Raw genomic sequence first — 13754 nt, 5'->3', positions numbered from 1 at the left:
CTGGATCTGAATACCATTGCAAGGTTTTCCAGTAACTCTTACCATTGAACATATCGATTGAAAGACATCAGCAAAGACAATGTTTAAAGACATGAGTTTATTTTATCTGACACAACCCACACCAATGGCTCTAGCCCTGTAGAAGCCTGAAATATCCGTTGGGTTTCATGGGAATACCTTGCTCCGGTAGCAACCCCAACACACAAATGTCAGCGTGGACAGTGTCAGAATGGTTCCTCAGGGCCTCCCTGATATTGATGGTCACCCTATGGGCATCTCTGACCACACGAGTGTCTGGCTGTTAAATTGTGCATCCTGCTGCTGTGTCTTGTTGTTCACCCTTACTCTCACACAAATTATGTAAGCAACAGCATGTGGCCACCACCTTGTGGCTATGATCCTCTAAAAGGTCCAGGCTGTCATAAAGACACCTCCATCTCGCTTTCAATCTGCCAAAGGCACATTCAACAATCATACAGCACTGGCTTTGCCTGTTGTTGAATCGTTCCTTACTGCTGTCCAGATGCCCCGTATAAGGGGTAAGTTGCATCACTTAGGATCACTATGGGCATTTCCAGATAAATTTCTGGGATGAAAAGAAAGTCCCAGCCTGCAGCTTTCTGAATAGGCCACTGTTCCTCAAGATGTGTGCCTCATGCACCCCTCAGTGCTGGTTTCCCTAGCCCAGAAGCGATGGTCTATGGTAGACAGCTGATCTGTGACAGGCCAACGCAACGACAATTCGTTGGCGTCCATCTCACCATTGTTGTCCATATACGAGTCTTCGTCCTCTGCTATTAATTGCATAAGTAGCTGTGCTGCAATGGGCGATGTCCAAACACACTGAACACAACTTGGGAGACAATTGTGGAATCCACAGCAGATGCTGGAGTTTGCAACAAGGTCAGAAGCCCAGGGAGGGCTGGGAAGCAAAGAGGTGACTGACGTGACATTTTTCACATTTCCAAAATACATAGTGCTACATTGAGCAAACACACAGTGCTTAGTGACCAAAGGTGACTGGAGTAATTGTGGGACGCTTACCCACAGTGCTTTTCTCTGTCGACAGCATGCCAGCCATGTGGCCATGAAATGTCGACAACAGGAGGCAGAAAAACATGTTGTGTTATCGGAGTCATTATAATGCTTTGCACACCACTTTCATAGGAATTCCACTAGCATTTAAACGCAGCCGTTGTGAGGAGAGAGATCATGACAACATTCCATGTCATATGGCAGAAACATTGTCCATATAGATGCAGAATATTACAGCAGACGCATGCACACTATGCTCTCACAGCGCTTTTGTTTTTTCTTGGTTGCTGTTTTCACTTACACACAAAAGTCAAGCTGATGGGTTGCTCTGTGTGTATGAAAAAACACAACCATCTACTAAGTTCTTATTTCCCCATGATTGCCGGCTTTTCCATCCCTAGATTAGTAATATTTCTAAACAGTCCACTTTGTCTTCATCTCTGTTACATTCTGCAACTAACTCCACCTCCTTACAAACCCATCGATCCTTCCATGTACACCCCGATTCCTCTTCTGTTCAGATGTTCCTTGTTCTATCTCTTCCCAAAGCTCACAAGAGTTTTTCCTCCTTGCCCAAAAACTCTAAACTCCTCCCCACAAAAGTACTGCTGCTCTGTTTTCATTGCTCCTAATCTGCTTTTCCTGCTGCCCTGAATTTGGCACGGGTATTGGACAGGGCTGATGTCAACTGAGTTACCGGAGATCAATATATGTATGAATTGCATTAATTAGAAATCTGTGCATTTCCACTCTGTCAATAAGACCACAAGACTCACATGGGTCTTTTCTCATGTTGAATGCAGAAAAACCCTTTGGCGTATTAACTCTCAATACAATCCAGGTCCTGGCTCCAGCTCCTTTGTGTTCCCAGAGCATTAGTCAGAAGAACACACTATCCTCACCCCAGCACACACGGAAGTCGAAGTTTCATCTGAGGATCTCAAAGGGCTTCACAAATATTAACTAAGCGCCAAGGAGACAGGTGGTATCAACACTGACGCACAGAGCAGAAATGGGACTTTCCCAAAGTTATTGGATGCATGATGCTTTTTCCCTTCCCTTCCCTTCCCATGAGAATTTTTGACATTTAGAATTTTGTCCGGTCCCGAATTGAGATAAAAATCGAAATCTTAAAAATTGTCATGACCAGAAAATCCTCCTCCCCCCGCATTTTTTTTAGTTTGGGCAAAAAACAATCATTGACTGACAGAGGATACGAAGAATCTTCTAGGAACAGGTTACTCTGTAAGCATTCACTTTGAAGCATCTTATAATAAACGGGAATAAAATACTGGACTAGTTCAACTCTGTGAGTTTTATATTTCAAACAATCTACTAGATTGTGGATTAAAATTAGACACAGAATTCTGTTGAACATAGGAGATGCATGCATTTGCATATGCCCTGCGTGAACACAATCAACTTTGGGGCCCCTCATATTTACAGTTTATGGACGAGAGTACAACAGCAGATACATGTTTTTCTCCCCCCATATAAAGGGAGGCCGTCGGTCATTACGATACACAGAAAACCTTGGTCCACAAAAGACTTTTAGAACTTACTACCTGATCTGTGCTTGGAGTATCTGTAATGTCATTCATGCTTCTGCTTTGTGCATGGCCTAAAGAAAGCACAAGGATAAGACACAATAAGAGACACGTAGAGGCCACAGATTTTCTATGTACAGCTTCCCAGGCCTGTATTATGCCCTTCATCTGTGTGGCTGACAAACTGTTATGTATTTTTGTTAGTCTCTAAAGATGCAATTACATTGCACTGTTATTTCGAGATAACAATGCGAGCGACTACACAGCCATTCTGTTATTTCGAAATAATTTCGGAATAAAGGACGGCTTATTCCGAAATCTGTAAACTTCATTCTACGAGGAATAACGCCTATTCCAAAATAGCTATTTCAAAATAACACACGTGTAAATGCTCCACTGCTGCTATTTCGAAATAGTCCCTCCCCAGGGCCATTCTAAATTATTCCTCCCCATTGCCTCCTGGGGTGCTAAATCGAGATAGCACGCCTACATTAGGGAAGCCTGCTTTGGATTAATTTTGAGGCCTCCCTGCAGTGTAGCTGTGTTATTTCAAAATAAGATATTTTGGAATAACTATTCCGGAATAGCTTATTTTGAAATAGCCCTGCAGTGTAAATGTACCCTAAGGTGCTACAGGACTATTCGTTTTGTTAAAAAGGAGAATTCAATAATAAGTTTGCTCTCACGCAGGCCAGATTCTGGTTTAATTCACACCAAGATAAATCTGGTGTGTCTAACCTGGACTATCTCCTGATTTAACATGGCATACATGTGATCAGAACGGAGTAACCCTGGTGGAGTTGACTCGATTTGTACCAGTGTAACTAGCATGAGATTCCGGCCATGTGTTGACACTTACCTCCTACATTGCATAGGCCAAATCGGGCCCTCACATTAGCATTTACAACTCTCATTGAGTTAATGAGTATAGCATAGATGGATCTGAGCAGATCTGTTCCTTTTGTTTGTTTAGTATCAGAGGGGTAGCCATGTTAGTCTGAATCTGCAAAAGCGACGAGAAGTCCTGTGGCACCTTATAGACTAACTGAAGTGTAGGAGCATAAGCTTTCGTGGGCAAAGACCCACTTCGTCAGATGCATGTCACGCAAGTGGGTCTTTGCCCACGAAAGCTTATGCTCCTACACTTCAGTTAGTCTATAAGGTGCCACAGGACTCCTCGTCGCTTTTGTTTGTTTGTTTGTTTCTTTAACCCTCTTCTTGTGATATGTTGCCACAGATTCCACTTTTTACCATCAGGGCTTTCTCAAGGTTTGTGCTAAGTCTCAATAGCATGAAAGTTCCCACATATAACATTAGTGGGTAGTTAATGAAAGCTTTTGGGGGTACTCTAATGTGGGGTTGATAAGTCACTCATCTCTCAAAGCTTATCAATTTCTAGTAAACCTGCAGCTTCCCCCCCCCCCCCCTCGCCCCCTGCAATCAGGATATCATCTGCCAGGAATACCTAGCAATAAACAAAGATGAAGGAATTAATTCTGTTACTCACTAAAAGCTGCTTTTTTTGTTGCTTTAAGGGCTATAATAAATGTAAGCTCATTTTTTTTATACAGCCCTTCCCACCCAGGTTTGTAGTTTTAAAATTTCCTATTTTTCAAAATGTATTTCTCTTCACAATTCTACAGGGAAATCCAACTGTCTGCAAATAAAGGGGGAGCAATGAAATGGACTCAAACAGACACAATGTGGCTAAATATTCAAAGTAAACAAGCTGAACTCTCCCCCCAGAAATGAGCTCCCAATTTCTTTTCATTACAGTAATTTTAAATGTGGCTTGCAAAAATAGCCCAGAAAACATTTTCAGACAGTTGGCTTGGTGGTTAGGGACCCGGGAGATCTGGCTTCTGTCTCCAGTTTTCCTGCCAAGTTCTTGAGGGCATGTCTACACTACGGAGAAGATCGACCCTCCGGAGGTCCATCTTCTAGTGTTTGATTTAGCAGGTGCAAAGCAGATTGTGTATCTTAAGCTGACCTTCCTGGTCTAGTGTAGACCTAGGCTGCGTGACCAGGGCTCATCAATTTAGGTACCAGATAAAGGGAGCTAGGCAGCTAATTATCTTTTTAAATCTGGCCCTTTTGAGTCCTTGTTCCTTGATTCCCCATCTAGACACTAATAATTCTTCTTGTCCACTGTGTCATCCGTTCAGCAATTTGGGGGCTGGTACTGTCTTTTACTATGCACAGCAGACCCTCAGCATTACCGTCTTGGGAATAGAGGTTGTTCCTAACTCTGAAATGTTCATAAGTCTGAACAAACCGTTACTGTGGTTCTTTAAAAATTAACAACAGAACATTGACTTAATGCAGCTTTGACACTTTACTCTGCAGACAACATTGCTGCTTTCCCTTTTCGTTTAGTAGTTTACTTTAAGAGTGCTGTTCTGAGTTTTGTTTTTGGCCGGTGCTGTTGCGTGGCTGATTGCGTACTCTTGGTTCCAGTGGAGGTGTGTGGGGGACTACTCGGTTTGCAACTCTGAGGTTCTGCCGTACCAAGGTGCTCTTGTACTTCACAATGCTGCCCTGGTCTCTGATGAAGCAAAAAGAAGCCACAGGAGCAGCAAGAAGTGCGGGTCTAAACTTGACGGGCTCCCTTTAATTACTTCTGTTCAAGCAACAGGTTCTCCTTCAAAGAACCATTTAGCTGGCTTAGAAGAACCAGCTCAGAGCTAAATAAGTTCTAGAGCTTGACACCCACTTCCAGATAAAATTCTCCAATTTATTCGGAAGCTGCAATTTTTATGCTGGTGGGGTTGCTAATGGGAGCAAGACAGCATGTCTGCAGCAGCACCGCTATAGTGTAGACACTTCCTACATCAATAGGTAGTGCCACATTTATGCCCCAGCTAAGTAAACTACGTCTTAGGGTCATAGATTATGAGGGGCTTCTACATACAAAAAAATTACTGGTTTTCAGTTGGCTCTTCGTCTATGTACTGGTATATAAGCAAAGGTAAAACTTGATTATTTCTATTTCCATTGTCCTTTCTGTTAGAATAATACACATTTTTTAAAAACAACAACGAATAGTTTAGCAGCACCTTAAAGACTAACAAAACATGTAGATGGTATCATGAGCTTTCGTGGGTACAACCCTTGTGGGTACAACAAAAGCTCATGATACCATCTACATGTTTTGTTAGTCTTTAAGGTGCTGCTAGACTATTCGTTGTTTAAGTTTTTCCAGTTACAGACTCAGGGTGTGTCTAGACTACCTAGTTTTGTTGACAAAAGTGGACTTTTGTCGACAAAACTATACCAGCGTCTACACTACCGCTGAGTTCTGACGACATAACGTCGATAGAACTCAGCAGTTTTGTCGACGCTGGTATACCTCATTTTACGAGGCATAACACCTTCTGTCGACAGAAGGTGTTATTGCCTGTAACGTTGCGTCCAGACTATGGAGTTCTGTCGACAAAGCAGCTTGCTTTGTCGACAGAACTCAATGTGTCTGGACGCTCTTTGTCGACGGAAGTTTTGTCGACAGTATCTGTCGACAAAACTTCCGTCGACAAAACGCGGTAGTCTAGACGTACCCTAACTTGGTTACCCCTCTGAAGTGTTTACACATTTCTATGGTAATGGTTGGGGGGGGAGGGGGAGTTCTCTTAAAGCTGACATGCCACAGGGCTTCACTGTGCCTGAATCTTAACCTGTCAACAGGGGCGTTTTTACCGTCTATAAATCTCAGAGGGGGAGCTGTGTTAGGATTATGCATTGTTTTTAAAGTTACAGACTGTGGCACCCTACGGCATGTCTACACTAAGAAATTATTTTGACATAATACCCAAAATAACTATTTTGAAATAAGCTTCTTCCCCAAGGAAAGCAGGAGTTATTATTTCAAAATAACCAGCCCCTTATTTCGAAATAACAGACTTGGCAGTGTGGATGCTCGTCTTGTAACTTCGAAACAAGGGGAGTTACTTCAAAATAACTCCCTAGTGTAGACCAAGGCTTAGAGACTAACAAATATATATATAGAATCATGCACTTTCATGGGCAAAACACACTTCTCAAGATGAAATGAGTTTTGCCCATGCAAGCTCGTGATACTGTATGTATGTATATATTTGTTAGTCTCTACAGTGCTACAGAACTACTTGTTATTTTTACCGTCTATGTAGTTAATTCACCTCCTCCAGTGGTGGTAGCTCGGTTGATGGAAGAACTAGGGGGTTTAGATCAACCTGATTATGCTATAGCTATGTTGTACCGCCCTGGTCCAGCATCCTTGGGATCTAACCGGTCCCAAATGAGGGAATTTGCTGGACCAGGGGAGGTTCCCTGTTACCGGCCCCCCAGCTTCCCACTGGCTCTGTTTTCAGCTGGTCACCCTGCCGCTGGCCCAGGTTCGGCTGGCTGCCATGGCCCTGGCCCCCTTGCTCTGCTCCCCTGATGGGCCCCACCATGTTCCCAGGACTCCCAGCCCTCCTGTATCCTGACTCCAGGCCTCAGGGGCTCTCGGCCTGGGAACATCCGCAGTCCTGTTGGACCATGGATGCTGCTGGATCAGAGAGTTCCGGTTTAGGGAGGTGCAACCTGCACATACATACGTACTAGTATAACACAGGGGAGTCACCTACCAAGTGCAGGACCAGCGTTAATGAGGCCCATTCAGTCAGGGTGAATGTGGCCGGACACTTGGTTGTTTTTACAGTTACAGTGCGAAGAAGTGGAATCTAGCTCGCTCTGATTTCTGCCAGTTATAGTCATTACTTAGAGCGTCATTTTCAGAGGGAAAAGTGATTTTTCTAAGGGCTGTGGCAGAGCTCGGGCAGTGCCCGGGGGACCTACGCTTCTCACAGACGGTGTTCAGCCTCAGAGGCTGGCTGTGACTCACCCCATGGCCTCTTCCTTTTTACTAGGGGCAGGAGTCAGAGCCCACAGAGCCATACTCACCACAGGCAGCCCATAGGATGGTCTCCTTTTCCAGAGACAGACCCTGTACTGGCATGGGAAGGATAGGGGGAACCCGGGCCTACCCACTACTACGGGTTCCAGCCCAGGGACTCTAAGGCAGTGGCATCAGATTGGTTTTGTTCCACTCTCAGGCTAGGTCTACACGACAAGGTTTTTGCACAAAAACGGCCGTTAAACGGCAGAACAGAGGGCTTTTTGCGGTGTAGGTAAACCTCCTTCTACGAGGCATAACTCCTTTTCACGCTACAGCTGTTGCACAAAAAGGCGTGTGTGGGCGCTCTGCAGGGGTTTCTTGTGCAAGAGCGTCCATGAAGTGTGGACGTGCTTTTGCGCAAGAACTCTGCAGTGTAGACGTAACCTCAGTCTGGCAACTACTTCCCTGGGCCACTTCCCCAAACAATCCCTCTGGTACCTGAGCTGCCTGTCCTGCTCCTCCACAGCTCTCTGCCTGACTCGCAGTTCTCAGCTCTCACTCAAACACCTCTCACTCCCAGAACTTTGGCTCCTTCCCTGAACAAACAGAAAAGGAGCCCTTTTAAACCAGTCTCAACTGGCAATTGATTGGCCCCCGGGGGTTCTGATTAGCCTGACTCCGGAAGGCTCCTAATTAGCTCCAGGCGTTCCAATTGGCCTGATTGTCCAGACTACTTCTGGAAAGTTCCTGCTGGTTCTAGGCCAGCCCCTGCCAGTTTACTCAGGGACCAGAGACCTGCTTAATCAAGGGCTCAGATACCTCCCTTCGAGTGCTCTTCTATAGCCACCTGGCCTGACCCTGTCAGAGCCCATTCTCACTTCTCACTCTAGGCAACAGTTGGGTACAACCGAGGCCCAAGAGATTATATGTGTTTCCAAACATGAGTCAGTTGCATAACTCAGGAGTATGGATTCCCAGCCAGGTGTGTGTTCTGCCAGGCACTGCTGCCTCTGTAAGCAAGTAAGCAATTGTTGTCCAACTTACGTAAACGTCCATAATTTGCATTCTGTCTCATTCTGAGATCTTCGGTGGAGCGGTGGAAACTCGCTCCTGCTGCTGGGCTCCGGACAGGACTGCGATCTGCAGGGGATGGAGCATTTAGATCATAGGCGTGTGTGTAATCATCTGTCAGCAAACGCCGTCTGCTCGGATCATGCACGGCCATTAATGAATGCAGCTTGGTATTCAAACCAGGGCAGCAAGGGGTGAAAACTAATTGCCAGTGCATCACTTGGATGGGGTTCTTAGATCTCCCACACCTACTGACACTTTGCAAGTTTGGCTATGAATTCAGCATCATTTCCTGCTATTGGCCCAGGGAGAGTAGTTTTTCTATGAGGAAGGAACGGGCATACTTCTGACAGGATATTTTAAATATTTTCTTTGCAGGGTGAATTTCAGCCTGTGCACAGGGCCAATATAAGGGCTATGCCACTTACTTTTGTCCCATTTAAGCCCTATTTGGAGGCCTTAAGGGGCATTTAATTGGCTCTCTCTCCAAACAAGACTGAACATCACACAGTGTGAATACATACTCCACTGGTCTTTGTGCTCACTGTTCAGATGCTATGGTTGTAACTGGCAAAAGAAATGGACCAAGCAAATAGAACTTTGTCATCAATTCCACTGGCAGGGTGTGTCACACACTGACAATAGCCTGTATTATCCTGAACAACTGTTCTGGAATTAAGATAATTCAGTGAAGTTTAAGTTAAACCGTATCGAATTTGGGCTAATACTTCTTGGGCGCCCTGCTTTAAAAATGTGTGTTATCGTGGCACTGTGTGTGCTTTCTCTAGCAGGGAAGGGGGATGCTAATGGGGATGTAAAATCCTGTTTCAAATGTTAACTGGTTAAACTATATATGTTAACCGGCCCGGCGCATTGCGCTGCTGCCGGGGCGCTGCTGAAGCAGTGCATGATCCATGGTGCATTGTGGTGGGCCCAGCCCGCGGCATGGTAAGATGGGGGCTGCTCTAGCCAGGCAGGGCCGGGCCCACCACATCACGGGCAGGGCCTGTTCCAGCTGGGTCAGGCGCTGGTTAACTGGTTACGGTGATAAGCATGCTGGCACAGCAACACTTACCAGATAACCAGTTCCCCTTTTACATCCTCAGATGCAAGAAACTTCCTCGAGTATCATCCCTTTGGAGTCACCCTCTGGCTTATACTAATTTAAAATGGCTCCTGCAGCAGGGACCAAAAGACAAAAAGGGGGTTGGATAAATAGCCTTCTGCGTGATCCAGCTAACAGCCAGGACCTCTGACCCACGGAGGTCCAGGGCAGGGTTGGAAGGACGGGGTCTGCTGAGGCTCCATTAGCCTGGAAGCTTCTTCTGGGTTGAAGCTGTGCTGAACTTGGGACCACAAAGGAATCTCCTCGGGGTGGGGTTTGAAGGGCTGCTCCTGCCAGCACCCAAGAGAAGGGACAAGGGATGCAAACTGCCAGTGCGGGGAAATACACCATGAAGGCAGGGGACTGTGGAGTCTGGAGACAGCCTGGTCCGGAGGGAGGGGAGGAGGGAGAGGCAGGTCTCCACACAAGAAGGGAAAGACCTGAGAGTGGGTGCCCTTGCCTGGACCCATAAGGGAGAATACAAGGCAACTGCCCTGCATTGTGATACACACAAGGCGACTTGGTTTACAGCAGCTCACCGCTCACCACTCACTCTCTCTCAGCTCTCCTGGGCTCACGAGCAAACATTCGCACAAACACAGCTTGGCCCCTAAAAAGAGCAGGCAGAACTCCGAAAACACACAAAAGGGCCCAATTCTGATCCAGTGTATGCTGTGGTGTAATCCTGTCCCTTTGGTGGAGCCACACCTGATTTACCCAGGTGTAAACAAGGTCAGAACGAGACCCACAGCCTAGATCTTTGGAGTAAGGCGGCGCTGTTTTCAACACAGACGCAGTTGAGAGCGGAGCGACACTGCAAGCGTTTATGGAGATTCAGCATCTTCTCACTGTGAGATTCAATGCTGATGCCAGCCAAGGTAGGATCCTGTCCTGTGATAGAAAACGCCTCAGAAGGGCTGGTCCGAAAATGGAATTTGTGTTCCTCAGGGAATTCCAACATTTTCAACAACCCCCAAACTTTCCTCAAAGTGAGAATTCCAAAAATAGTTGCTAGTATAAAAACATTTGCTCTTTTATACCATATTAAATACAGCCGATCCCCAAGTTACAAACGGGTTACGGACCAAACACTTGGCCATAACTCGAAATGTTCATAAGTCGGACCCCATTGAGTTACATTGCGACCGTGCTGTTCGTAAATGCGGGTTGCGTTCGTAACTTGGGGACTGTCTTTATGACCACTTAATGGGAGTTTTGGTTGTAAATGCGAACGGTTTTAAATCGACCGTTCGTAACTCAGGGACCAGCTGTATTACATAGGTGCGGTAACTAGCGGTGCACCCGGACCCCCTGGCCTGAAGTGGTTTCCATCATTACAGGGTTTACGTTTTGGTTCAATGGCTCTCAGTCCCCACTATACAAATTATTCCAGAACCCCTCAAATGTTAAACAGAACATATCCCCAATATTCTACACTCTATACATGCAACATGGGAATCTATTCAAATCTATATTTTAATATAACATGAAAGTCAAAAGAAAATGAAACTCAACTTTCATTCAAATTGTTTTTGATATTGTCAAAACGAAGCATTTTTCAGCTTTTCCCTTAGAAAATGACGTTGAAATCTAAATGTTTCATGGGAACATGTCAATTAAATGGCATTTGTCAATGGAAAACTGGTCGGTCGAAACAGTTTTGACCAGCTCTGCTTATCGCAAACAGGCTTGAAGCACCAACAGGAACAGCAGCTGCAAGAACAATCTCTCCTGCCCAATTTAATAATGGGCCCAATGCAGCACCCTCTGAAGTGGTAAAACTCCCTTGGAGGGGTCACAATCTGCCCCTGCATTTCCCCATATGATGCCAATATTCCTTCCAACACCTTATTACACATACATGGAAAAAGACCCACTGTGTAAATATTGCCGAGGAGCAATAACCCCAGCCAAAAACAAAAACAAAACCCCAGGCTAGAAATCACGAATTGACCAGACCACTGACGGGAAGGTGTGATGGGACGGACTCACCCCCGCGGCGCCTCCTGCCGATAGCAGTGGGAATTAGCTCGTGCCTGCCCGTTGGACGCCTCCCGCTTCCTGGTGTCTCCCCATGTCGGTTCTGGACCCGGGTCACTCCCAGACTGTGGTGTTCTCTTCAGGACATTGCCCTCCGGCAGTGCCCACTCCAGTGTCTCTCGGCCTGTTTATCAGTCTCTGCATTCTGGGGTCCTTCCCTCCTAGGGAACCCCCAGTTTCCCTGTACCACCTTGCCTCAGCGACCCACTGCCAGTCTTCATCTAGACTCTGCCACAGGGCACACTGCAGCCTGACATGGCCACTCATCATCAGCAAGGGGGTGTGGACCTGCTGCCTTTTCCTGCCCTGGCTGCCCCTCTGCATCCCTAGCACCCTGAGGCCTTGCTTCAGGCCCTGCAGCCTGGGACAGAGGTCAGGCTTGAGCTCCCCAGCCCTGCCTGCCTTTCCCCAGCCCGGTTCTGTCTAGGGAAGCCACCAAGCTTAGCAGCCAGAACCCTCCAGCTCCACCAGCTAGAGCAAATCTGTCTCCCTTACTCCCTCCAGGAGTCCATATTCATAGAGCCCCCAGCTGGGCCCTAACCCGCAGTATCTGCCTCAGCGGTGGCCTTTGCTCTCAGTCCTTTCTCAGGGCTGGGTTTTACCCTTAAAGGGCCAGTGCATGGCACATGCCGAGTCACAGAGGAGCAAAGGGGTTAGCTCCTTGGTAAATGGTAAGTTTTCAGAGTGGAGAGAGGTAATTAGAGGTGGGGTTACCAGATGGGTAACCAGTAGGGTTGCCAGATAGTCCCCCCGCCTCCCCAAAATACCGGGCACACGGTATTTTGGTCAAGCAAAAAAAAAAAAAAAAAAAAAAGGAGCGCAGGATAACAAGTACTGTCTTTCCCCGCCATTCCCCGCCCCTCCTGATGGGCCCAGACTGGCGAGATCATGGCCCCACCTCTCAGCCTGGGAGTCCCACCTGGGAGGCGGGGCTACGATCCCCACTCTGAGCACGTCAGAAGCGAGGAGGGGCGGGGGGGCCCCTGCTAGGCTTCTGATGGGCCAAGAGTGGCGATCGCAGCCCCGCCTCCCAGCCTGGGAGTCCCAGCCACTCCCCCAGCCCCCGCCAGGCTTCTGCACATTCACAGGCTCCTAGTGCCAATCGTGGCCCCGCCTTCCAGCCGCTCCCCCCGCCCACACCAGGCTTCCATCCGGTGCGCAGCCGGAAAAATCACAACACCGGACATTGCACGTCTCCGGTATTCTCTGATTCTTTTTTTACCGGAGAAAGATCACAAATACCGGACTGTCCAGTAGAATACCAGACACCTGGCAACCCTAGTTACCAGGTAGTCTCAAAAAAAATACCGGACACACTTGATTGGGGGCGGGGAGGGACCGGCCGGGAGGAAGGGGAGGCCAGGAAGTAGAGCTGGCAGGGGGGTTGGGGGCAGCGGGGCTAGCCGGGGGAAGGGCGGCCGGTGGGAGCGGGGCTGGCTGGGGGTGGGGGTCGGGGGGCTTGCCGGGGAAGATCAGGGGAGGGGCAGCTGGCAGAAAGCAGAGGTGGCGGAGGGGGGGGGGTGTCGGGCAGAGTGGGGCAGGCCGGCGGGCGTGAGGGGGCTAATCGGCCGTCAGGGAGCGGGACTGACCCGAGCACATGCAGATTCCAGGGCACTGCCTGTGCCACGCACGGTCCTGGCGAAGTAAGTCCGGCTGCGGCTGCACCACGCGCTTGACCAGCGCTCAGGAGAAGGGACAGGGCTTCCCCTCGTCCTCAGATGCAACCAGAGGCTTCCAGAGCCAATCGCGTCCCACCTCCCCACCCCTTCCCTCACCTTCACCAGGCTTCTGTCCGGCGCCCCACCGGAAAACCAGAAAATACCGGACAGTTCACATGTCCGGTATTTTCTAATTTTTTTTTTACCAGACAGAGGGCCCAAAAACCGGACTGTCCAGTAGAATACCGGACACGTGGCAACGCTAATTAGAGGGGTCCCTCAAGAGTCCCTACTGGGATCAATCCTATTCAACTTATTTCTAAATGATCTGGAGAAAGGGGTAAACAGTGAGATGGCAAACTTTGCAGATGATACCAAACTGCTCAAGGTAGTTAAGACCAAAGCAGACTGTGAAGAGCTTCAAAAAGATCTCACCAAACTAA

General features: G+C 47.7%; 1 protein-coding gene across 1 annotated transcript in view; it reads right to left on the bottom strand.

The window, feature by feature from the left end:
- SLC4A5 (solute carrier family 4 member 5) overlaps positions 1 to 13754 on the bottom strand; it is a 128699-nt gene that overhangs the window by 65819 nt on the left and 49126 nt on the right. Inside the window, exons 6-7 of the mRNA XM_075911067.1 lie at positions 8482 to 8577; positions 2601 to 2656 (exon numbers count right to left, since the gene is read on the bottom strand). Of these exons, the coding sequence (XP_075767182.1) occupies positions 2601 to 2656; positions 8482 to 8577 (152 nt within the window). The remainder of the gene's footprint in view (positions 1 to 2600; positions 2657 to 8481; positions 8578 to 13754) is intronic.

The sequence above is a fragment of the Pelodiscus sinensis genome, chromosome 28 (assembly GCF_049634645.1).
Source record: "Pelodiscus sinensis isolate JC-2024 chromosome 28, ASM4963464v1, whole genome shotgun sequence".
Lineage (NCBI taxonomy): Eukaryota > Metazoa > Chordata > Testudines > Trionychidae > Pelodiscus > Pelodiscus sinensis.
This window is presented reverse-complemented; position numbering and strand designations above follow the sequence as displayed.